The sequence below is a fragment of the Zingiber officinale genome, chromosome 1B, assembly GCF_018446385.1.
Source record: "Zingiber officinale cultivar Zhangliang chromosome 1B, Zo_v1.1, whole genome shotgun sequence".
Classification (NCBI taxonomy): Eukaryota; Viridiplantae; Streptophyta; class Magnoliopsida; order Zingiberales; family Zingiberaceae; genus Zingiber; species Zingiber officinale.
Genome location: NC_055986.1, coordinates 170213676 through 170225034, shown reverse-complemented (window position 1 = coordinate 170225034; position 11359 = coordinate 170213676). Strand labels below are relative to the sequence as shown.

The following is an 11359-nucleotide window of genomic DNA, read 5'->3' as shown; positions in this document are numbered from 1 at the left end:
CAAACAAACTTGAACATCTCAAAACTCGACTCGGCTCAATTTGTTTACAACCCTAATAATTTGCATGCGTAAAAGTTGCACGAACACAGCCGTATAACGTGACTCACAATTATCAAACTGATTTGGATCATAGTTTTAAGCAGCACCACGCTTATACATATATTTAATTAGTTCGTAAGAAACATATAGTTTTTTTTTTCTTTATCACATATAACAAGGTTTGCAATTATATATACATATAAAATATAATTTGTGAATAAATCACGAGGAGTTAGCTCGAAAGGTGTTCTCAGCTCCAGTAAATTGGAAAAAGGAAATTAATGGTACAACGCCGTGATTTAATAACATATGGTTTTTTCGAAGTAAACGACATACAAATAATAATATTATTAAGAATTCTGTCGATACATATCGTGGAAGAAAGTTATCATGTAAATATTCTCGATCGGAAATTTGTCCTTTCTTCTTCCCGCGGCATGACGCAGCTCCAAGCTTCAACTGACGTGAAGTGTAAGCCAGAATCATTAATTAATGGTGGAGAAAAAAAAACAATATTATGATCGAATTGAAAGAAAAGTACTTGTATAAATATGGAAGTACACTATGAGGATGGATCATAGCTAGCTAGCTCGGAACACTAGGAAGAGGTCACTTGCTGATCAAGGAGGCAGCTAGCTAGCCATGGAAGAAGTTGCCTTCTCCTCCGTTAGTCTCCTCCTCTCTTTCTTGGTTGCCATCTTCTTCTTCTTCATCTTCCGCTTGAGGAGGAAGGGAGTCGACGATGATGCCCCTCTCCCGACGGGGCCGCGTGCGTATCCCCTGATCGGAAACTTGCACCTCGTCGCCAGGGGCGTGCCGCACCAAACTCTGGCTGAGTTGGTGCGTGAGCACGCGAAGGGGCCGCTCATGCGCCTGCGGCTCGGGCAGGTGGACTGTTTCGTGGCGGCCAACCGAGAGGCTGCGCAGGAGATCGCTAAGCACCAGGACTTGAACTTCGCCTACCGACCCAAGATGACCTTCGGCCAGTTCTTCGCCTACGGCAACCGCAATGTCGCCCTCTCCCCCTACGGCGACTACTGGAAACAGATGAGGAAGATCTACGCCATGGAGATGATGAGCCCCTCCCGCGTGAAGTCCTTCTTCTCCATTAGGGAGGTGGAGTACCGCACCCTGGTGAGGGACATTTCTGTCGCCGGGGCGTCGGGCCAGGCTCCCGTCAACGTCAGTTCTATGTTGATATCCACAGGCAGCACCATCGTCGTCAAGTGCGCGTTCGGGAACAAGGGCGAGAAACTCCAGCGCCAGTTCTTGAGCTTGGTGAAGGAGACGCTGAGCTTGATCACCAGCTTTGCGGTGGCCGACATGTTCCCTTCGATAAGATTCATGGATTCTCTCACCGGTTTGACGTATAGGTTGGGTCGGGTTCACCAAAAGCTCGACCGGATGTTTAATGAAATAATTGCATTGCATGAGGCGGACGTGGAAGACGAGAAGAAGGACCTCATCGATGTGCTCCTCCAGCTCAGAGACCAAGGAGAGGACATCACACTCGAAAGCATCAAGGCTGTAATCTTGGTAGTTAATTTAATTAATTTTGTTTGTTTTTTTTCAATTAATTATATATGGTATATACTAATCAATTCAAGCTGCATGCATGTATCATGTAAGGTGTTTTTATCTTTTTCAGGAAGTATTCCTCGCAGGGAGCGAGACAACATCGACAACCATCGAATGGGCGATGTCAGAAATGATTAGGAAACCCGAGACGTTAGAGAAAGCTCAGGAGGAAGTGAGGCGAGTTATCAGCGGAAGGACAAAGATCACCGAGAGAGATCTGGAGAAGCTCACGTACTTGAAGATGGTGATCAAAGAGACGCTGAGGCTACACCCACCGGCACCCTTATTGCTTCGCGAGTGTAAGGAAACTTGCCTGGTGCTTGGATACAAAGTGCCTGCCGGAACTCGAGTGCTCATCAACGGATATGGGTTGGGCCGCGACGAGCGGTACTGGGTCGACGCCGTGGATTTCAGGCCGGAGAGGTTCGCCGACGGCTCTTTGGACTACAAGGGCAATAACTTTGAATATTTGCCATTTGGCTCAGGCCGAAGGATCTGCCCTGGCATGAACTTCGGGAACGCATCTATCGAGGTAGCTCTCACTCATCTCCTCAACTACTTCGATTGGAAGCTTCCTAAAGGAATGAAGGCGGAAGATGTGGACATGAGAGAGATTGCCGGCATTGCTACTCTAAGGCACTCACCTCTCTTCATGCTTGCTACCCCTGCAGTTCCTCTTCCTTAAGCTTCACCTAGCCCACCTAGATATATATATATATCCTCCACATATAAAGCACTTGAGTTATTATATGTGTGATTCAGTTATGTTGAATGATTTAAGTACTTGTCAAACCGAATGGGTTGTTGTATATGAGACCCATTTATTTTATGTTATATGCGATATACGGATGAATAAGAGAAATCATATCCTAATGTGTTTATGAAAAAACCTCTGAACCAAGTAAAATCAAAATATGTCAACTGTTCTTTTCTTTTACTCTTTCTTTCAATTGTGTTTGCTATGAGTTTTTATGAAAATATGAAAAAATCATGAGCACCATTCATCTCCCTCCCCCTCTCTCTAGCGCTTTCGATCGAACATCCCTAACTTAATTTAATTATCAAACATCACAATTAGTACAGTAAATGTGTGTGTGTATGAGAAATGATATGGGCAGCGAATTTGCATAGCGAATTTCCTCCACAACTAATGTGGCAGCGTGCGTGGTCAAGTCCATGTCAGCAAAAAAAAATTGGCTTCCTCTTTAGCTTTTTCCTCCCCTGTCATATCTCTCCTTCTCCTTCTCCTTTGCGTTCTCCTTCTCCTCCTTCATCTTCCTCACTGATGTGGGCGCTTGTGGCTGGAAAAATATGGGGTATGATTCAGCAAAAATAATAAACAACTTTAGAATTGAGGCTTAAAAAAATGGAGCACAAATTGCTCTCACATGGTAGGGGTGAGAAATTAGGGCAAAGAAATTCCAGGCTTCGATTCCTTGGAAGGAAGAGGGAAGAAGAAGAAGAAGGAGGCGTGGCTAAGTTAGGGTTGGGTTGGCCCTAAATGGAGGGCTTCGATTCCTTCACTGGGTTAGCTCCCTGACGGAAGGAGTGCTCGCTAACGGGAGGAGCGTCGAGAGAGGGATGAAGAACATGAAGAAGATGGAGAAGGAGAAGGAGAAGGAGAGATAGGACAGGGGAGGAGAAGAGCGAAAGAAGAAGTTAACGACGGGAGGAGAGATGGGAGAGGAATGAAGAACGCGAAGGAGAAGTAGAAATACGACAAAGGAGGAAAAAGAGAAAGAGGAAGCCAACTAGCTAGTGAGATCTTCTTTCTTTTTTTGCTGACGTGGACTTGACCACGCACACTGCCACATCAGTCGCGGAGGGAAATTCACTGCCTATATATATATATATAATTCTACATAAATTGTTCAAAATTTTGAAAAATTCATGGTTTACAAAAGCCTATTAAGAATTATGTAGAAATACAACTCAGCATTGTTGGTGTAATCTTCCTCGGATTAAGGTTGACTAATTTTACTATGCTCAAATGGATTCGAGCTTGAGTTTCGATGTTTGATAATATGTGAGATAGAAGTCAAGTAGATCATAGATAACCGGATACTTAATTAGGAAAGTTCTAACTTATGGTTAGGTAAGGTAAAGTCCTAACTCAAGGGTTAGGTAAGAGAAAGTTCAACAGAAAGGTTGGTAAGAGAAAAATCTAAGTAGATCAAGAAGAACTGAATACTTGGTATAAAAGTCCTAATTTGAGGATTAGGGAAGGAAAGTCCAAGTGGATCAAAGAGGATCTTACATTCATAAAGAAAAGTCCTAACTATGGTTAAGCAAGGGAAAGCTTAACTAAGGTTAGGTAAGGTGGAAGTTTACTGAGTGACTATTCCTAACTAGAGGTTAGGCAAGAGAAAAATCTAAGTGGGTCAAGGAGGACCGCACTTGATGATTGAAAGTCCAACTAAAAGTTGGCACGAGATGAAAATTCAAAGTGGGTCAAGGGTTAACCGAACACTTGGTGAGGAAGCCTTGACAGGTTAAGGTTGATTGGATGTTAGGCAACAAGAAATCCCAACAGGTCAAGGTTGACAGGATTTTAGGCAAGGGAACCCTAGACTCCGATAAGGGAGTTAGGGTTGAGAAATCAATTAGGGTAATCGACCAATCGATTGGGTTGATTGCCCAATTGATTGGAAGTCATTCGTGCAAACACAGAATGATGTTGAATCAACTTCATCCCTTTCCAATCGATTGGGGCAATTAATTGGAGTGTGATTTTCATGAAGTATAGTAATTTTCTGTGTTGAATCGATTGGAAAGGTGCCCAATCAATTGAGGATTGTTTGCGAAGAGGATAAATTGATTGGGAGCTTGCCCAATCTATTGGTCAAAGTTCACGAGAGAATAGTAGGATTCTGAATCGATTGGTCAATTGATTAGAAGCTTCCGAATCAATTGGTATGACTCACCAATTGATTCGATATTTGAAAAAGAGTCATTCTGCAAGTTTGAACAGGCAGATCCTACGTGGAAACAATTTGGAATAAACCCAATCGATTGGGAGACATCGAAGAACCCTAGAAAAGAGTTTTCATGGACATTTGAAGGACATCAGTTCATGCCAATTCTTGAGCCTTGGGCAACAAGTGTTGTTGCACTTTTCAAATATCAAGAGACTAACCAAAGCAAGAAAAGAGTGAGTAAAGCAAAGTTCATTGTTGTAATCATTTTCGATTTCTTGTGTAAACTAGTTTGTGATTTCTTATTGTATTCTTGTATTTGAGCTTGTGTGGGGGTTCTCTGTCTCCGAATTGTTTTTAAGAAGGAGTGTGTTCATAGTAAAACAGTATGCACTATTGAAACTAATAGATAAAGAAAAGAAATAGAATAGAGAATTAATTCTTTGATCTGTTATTTACTAAAGTCAATAAGCTTATTTATACAAGTTATCCAAACAATAATAGAATGATTAAATATGTCATATAATTATAAACATAGTAATGAATATAATAGATTTGGAAGTATTATTTTTGCTATTTGATTCATGTCGGTTTGATTTTGATTGTAATGTCAAATATAATAAATCTTAATTGATTAAAATCAATTTGAGATTATTTTTCATTATTGTCATTACCTCCCGACAAACTCAATGGAAATACCTGAACATTGAGTTTGAATGCTAACTTAATGAAATGTTGTCTGAATAATGGCTTGATAAATGTATCAGCAATTTGATTTTCAGTAAAGATGTAAGAAACTAAAAGTTGTTAAGTCATCACACACTCACGAACAAAATGAAAATCAATCTCTACATGCTTGGTACGATCATGAAAAATAAGATTTGTCGCAAGATAAGTTGTTCTAATATTATCACACCAGATTTTGAGCATAGAAGTTGGGGAAAAGTGCAATTCCAAAAGAAAAGATTGTAGCCAAATAATTTCTGGCATCGTGTTAGCTATAGCTTTATATTCAACTTCAGTACTTAAGCGAGAGACTGTAGGTTGCTTCTTTGAAAGCCAGGAAATAAGATTTCACCCAAGAAATATGGCATATCCATTAATAGAACGTCTATGTTTGGGAGATACAGCCCAATCTGTATTACTATAGGCAATCAACTCTCATGAGGACTGACGGTATAAAAGAAAACCATGTACACTAGTGCCTTTGAGATATCGAAGAATTCTCTTAACACCTTCCTAATGGTGTTAAGTAGGAGCATGTATAGATTGACAGACACGATTCACAACAAAGTAATATCGATTCACAACATATCATGAAGAGTTTCAAGTGACACTTGATCCACGTGAGTCGTCACACTAGGAACAAAGTTATCATATTGAGAACCCAAACCTACAAGAACATGCATTAATAGCTCTAGATTAGAGACCGAATATCCAATTGCAGCTAGGTTGTTGACAATAGTCTTGACTGATTCCATATAGTCATTGATAGAGGCATCTCCTCGTTGCATAGATTGTAATTATAGATGAAGTTGGAGAACCTGACGAGAGATGTAAAAGAATGATCAAGAGCTTTCCAAAACTGACGAGAGGTGTTGAGACCAATGAGTATAGAATGTATATGCTCAGTAATTGATGAGATATACCAAGTCAAGACTAATTGATCATTCTTAAATCAAATAGCATAGGTTGAATCATCTTTTCGAGGTGGGGATGAATTACCATCAACATGACCAAGTAAGTCATGAACACAAAGAAACGGAAGAAATTACAATTTTCATAGTAAATAGTTATCACGATCAAATTTAACGAAAAAAGAAGAAACCATGATATGAAAAGGGAAAGAGGTATTTTGTGACAACGTAGGGATCTCAGTATAATCTAAAGAAGACATTTTCTCCTTTTTTTTCCTTGCTTTTTTCAAATTTTTTTCTTGCTTTTTTTTCTTTTTTTTTTAAATTTTTTCATAGAACGAGAAACTAAAATGAATAGGAGACCAAAACGAATAAACAATAACCCTGCCTTTCTATAATTGACATTGACGAAGTTGCTGCCGTTGACGAAAAGAGTTGTTAATGAAAGGAGAAGAAAAGTTGTTGTTGCCAAAGCTGTTGTTGTCGTCGTCAAAGTTGTCGAGTTTGCGGCACTATAGAAGATGATATTAAACCAGTATGTAGAAACTCCTGTAGCTGCTGTAAGAAAAATTAGGAGGAAGAGAAGATGACTCTAATACCATGTTGAAACTAATAGATAAAAAAAAGAAATAGAATAGAGAATTAATTCTTTGATCTGTTATTTATTAGAGTCAATAGACTTATTTATACAAGTTGTCCAAATAATAATAAAAAGATTAAATATGACATACAATTATAAACATAGTAATGAATATAATAGATTTGGATGTATTATTTTTTTCATTAGTTCATGTCAATTTTGATTTTGTTGGTGATGCCAAATATAATAAATCTTAATTGATTAAAATTAATTCAAGATTATTTTTCATTATTGATATTATGCACCATGTGGATCCTTAGATTAGTCATCTCAAGGAGGTGGAGACTAAGTAAATCAGAGGTCTTAGCATTGTGGAGTCTTCGCTTCGAATATCTGCTGTACACTTCGAATATCCGCTATAAATCATCATCGAAAATGTGAACGAAATTATTCACCCTCCCCCCCCTCCCCCCGCGGCCCCCTCGCTCTCTATATGTCCTAACAAACATGGTTTAAAGTGTAGATTATTATGTGCGAGTTGTTTACCTCGCGTCGAAGAGAAGATTGCTCATGCCATAATGTTAGACTTGAACTACAAAGAGGAGGCCGACGACAAGGACGCTGGAGAGGATCAACAATTGGCAACAAGGAGTAGTTGGCTGTTGGCAAAGAAGACCAGCATAGTCAAAGGTTGCCGAAGAGGATTCTGCTAGAGACGAGCATGCTAGAGAGGATTCAACCAAAGATGAGTACCACGAACACGAGCACTTTTTTGTTGGATTCGACCGAAGCCTAAGCAAGCTAGGGAGAGTTTTGAGAAGGCCGAAGAAGTGGCTAAGGCTACAGGACACGAGGCTAAGGAGGGAACCGTCGAGGACACACGAAGGGACTTGCCAGAGAACTCATGGAGGATAGGCCGGAGAGGACCATTGGAGACTAGTACACCGAAGATGCCACGGATGGTCGTCGGACAAGATTGTCACACACACAGAGAGAGAGAGAGAGAGAGAGAGAGAGAGAGAGAGAGAGAGAGAGGAGATCGCATGGAAAGAAGGACTGAGCAAGAAGCTCTAATTTTGCCTGGAATTAGTGACAAGATTATATTTTATCGCTATTTCTGCCACTAAATAGAGAAAAAAATATAATTCTATCGGTAAAACAGGGGGAAAAAATATATTAATTACGTTGCATAACTTAGCAATGAAATATTATTTCCATTATTATTAGAGATGAAATAATATTTTAATCATTAATTAGTGACTAAATTATATTTCTATCGCTAAAATAGGGAAAAAGTAAAAAAAAAATGCTAATTACTATTGGTGCAGTTTCAACTAACGGTCTAACTCAGATTTTGATAAATGACAAGTGAGTTAAGTTAGATATTTTTGTGATCTAATTGTTTTATCAAGTGTGCAGGAGATGTGGGTCTTGAGGACCTGACACCAGGCTGAAATTTAACTAGGTCCGTGGGACTTGATAGTTGGTGCGAAACCCAAATAAGTCAAAGGGCCAACCTGATATCTGACAGGAAGTCCCATTAAATCTGTGGGGTCTGACAGCTGGAGAAGTCCAGTTGGGTCTGCAGACCTGACAACTGGCATGAAAACTTGATGGCCCAAAAGGTTAGTTGATAGACTGCAAATTGGTAAGTGAAGATAAGTCATTGGAGGAGAGTAACTAAGTGAGGGTGCGCCCAAGTTGAGGGGACAATAGGCGTTGGTCCAGCTTAGGTCTATTTGGGAAACCTAAGTTGCAACCTTAACTAGATCCTGGTTTCAAAGAGATAGAATTTAATTACTACTCATGTTTATTGTGCTAACTTTGTTTTACAGGTTATTATCTATTTTGAACTAACTGTTAGTATCCTGTGGTTGTTCTGATGTGGTCAACTAAGTTCAGTGAGGTCCTGTTGTCTAAGTGTGCAGGAGCTTAGGAACCCAAGAAGGTGAGCGAAAGACGCAACTAGTGAGAAGGATGTCACAGGAAAGGAGTTGACGGGCTTGGTGCATATATCCAAAGGACAAAATATTGCGAAAGAGTACACCGGCAGACGAGAAGGGCGCGCGCGGCGGTTCAAGGGACGAGAAGCCGGCAAGGAAAGCAGCTCAAGGAGAAGGTTGGAGTTGGGTTCGGGTGAACTTAACTCCGGTTAGTCAGAGAATCACCTATGCGAAGCAATCGACTATTAAGCTAAGTTGCCCTGTGGAAGGTGCCTTCCATGGATTGGAAGACGCCTTCAATGAACAGTACGAAGACACCTTCCATCCTTTGAAGGCGCCTTCAGATAGTCGTTAGCTGCGGATAGAGTTTTATCCACAACGAATAAAACTTATCCAATGAAGGCATTTTGGACCTCTTGGAGGCGCATTTAAACTACGGATAGAGTTTTCCCGGGATTATAAAAAGACCCCTATATCTAGGAAATAATCATCAACTTCTGTATTAATTTCCTAGTCACTTTCTAAGCATTCAACGAGTGTAAGATGCTTCTCAATTTTCAACGAAGGAGATTTTTTTTGTGTTTTTATTTGCCTTGGATTAACAACCACCTAGGTTTTAACCAAGTAACTCTTTTTGCCTCTTTCCTTTAAGTTGTTAATTCATTTTGTAGTTGTTTAATTAACGTGTTATAATTGTGTGATTGCTACTAATCTGAGTTGAGAGATCGGGAAAGGTTTATTTTTATTATATAAGCAATTCACCCCCCTCTTACTGGGCCCACTGCACTAACACTAACATGGACTTACACGATCGATTGGCACAATTCACCTCAGAAAAATAGTTCTAAAGGCACCTCAGACCAGCCTAAAGGTGCCCTCGCGCGTGGGCTGAAGGTGCCTTGGATCCGATGGAAGGCACCCTCTAGTGTGGCCCGAAGGTGCCTTAGAGCTGATGAAAGGCACCCTAAAGAGGATTAGAATGTTGCTTCATCATGGATGAGAAGTGATCTTCTAGGGATAAAGCTTCAAGGTTAAAGGTGCCTCCATGTGCATTGGAGGCATCCAATAACCTTTAAGAGGGATGTTCGAGCAGCATTCCAGAGACAACTTGATGTCGAGCTTCTATGATTCTTTTGCTGCCTCGATTATGATCCGCTGCTACTGCGCTGCTACTTAATGATATCCGACCGTTGCTAGCATACCAACATCAACACACGAGCTTATTCAGATTCCTATCTACTAAAGTGCTGGTAACAAACTTAATTTACTGTTTACCTTTCATATCGGCAAAAAGGAAGTGTAGGTTGTTACACTGTCCTATTTTCTACTTGTACCTGCTCCCCTCTTCTAATAGTTCTAGAATAGGTATTTAGTGGATTATCTATCGATAGATCTGCGGGACTTGAATTTGGAGTAGGAGTGGTCGAATGCTCCGAACCAAATAAAACTGACTAAGTTTTCTTTATATGTTATTTTTTATTTAATCGTTCTGCTGCATAACTCTATTTATGAACGTGATTCCTCCCTCCCCCCATCCGACACATTCACGATCCAATTACTTTACATAACTTAGCGACGGAATATTATTTTCATCATTAATTAATAACGGAATTATATTTCAATTATTAATTAGTGATAGAAATATAATTCTATTACTAATTAACGATAAAAATAATACTCCATCGTCAAAGCAGTTACAAATCAAGGGATTATTTGTAGTGTGAGGTGTCAATATTTTACTGGGACAATTGATTGAGTCCTAATGTTGGGGAGAGGAGGCATCATATTCAATGAATGTGATACGCGAGAACTTATGATTGGCACATTGTGTTGCTACATTAATGGTTGGCGTGAGGTATTCGCCTCAAGCTATGGGAGCACCTTACCATATTAACTAAAAAGGCATGTGACGATGTTGTTGTTGACGCAACCTTCGATCCGACGACGATGACACACTGGCATCTATCTAGTCTATGTATCTGATGGCTACGTTTGAATTATCACGAAGATTGATTCATCAGTCCATAACTTACCACTATTGCACTTTTAATGTGGAGAGAGCATGTCGTGATCGCGACTACTTCGGCTGGGAAATTTGATGGTGAGGTGAGATCTCATTCCTTCTTTTTTACCATCCCATGGCTCAATGGGCTAACGTGACAGTTTCACTGTGCCACCAACAAGGTCTATTAGGCCATCTGAAAGCAACTTCGCCTTTATTTGTCTCTGATGGCCCTGATGCCTTCGTTTTCATTACCATCTTCTTCTCCTCTGCTTCCAACAACGCAATAAGTTCACCACCCCTTATGTCTTAGTTTTCAATCCTTTCGCTTCTCTCTGTGTTCTTCCTATCAATCCTATGGCTGTCGTCAACCCTCGAATGATCGGTATCCCACCAGATTGTATACACATGCAAGAGGCGCAACAGATGGGAGTAAAAGTAACTTAAATTTCTATTTTAATGATATTTAAAAACGAGACCTTTACATTGAAATATTTTTTTATTAAAAAAAAAACTAAATCCTTCATAATAATAATAATAATAATAATAATAATAATTTCTTGCACTAATTTTGAATCATTGAAGCTTTTGCTATTTTACACGAATTTGTCATGTTCTTGATCGAGCAGTTGAATTTACACCATGCATGGTTACGGATGGATGTT

General features: G+C 39.8%; 1 protein-coding gene across 1 annotated transcript; it reads left to right on the top strand.

Annotated features, from left to right (window-relative positions):
• Positions 1-591: 591 nt before the first annotated feature.
• Positions 592-2500, top strand: LOC121991787 (alpha-humulene 10-hydroxylase-like). Its single transcript, XM_042545826.1, has 2 exons — positions 592-1575; positions 1688-2500. Exons 1-2 carry the CDS (start codon positions 682-684, stop codon positions 2300-2302), a joined length of 1509 nt encoding a protein of 502 aa, XP_042401760.1. The 5' UTR covers positions 592-681; the 3' UTR covers positions 2303-2500.
• The last annotated feature ends 8859 nt before the right edge of the window (positions 2501-11359 follow it).

Bases quoted from the DNA above. Each gene is read 5' to 3' on its own strand.
- LOC121991787 (XM_042545826.1), top strand. From the start codon at position 682: ATGGAAGAAGTTGCCTTCTCCTCCGTTAGTCTCCTCCTCTCTTTCTTG. The intron at 1,576-1,687 runs GTAGTTAATTTA...TATCTTTTTCAG, and splicing joins GCATCAAGGCTGTAATCTTG to GAAGTATTCCTCGCAGGGAG.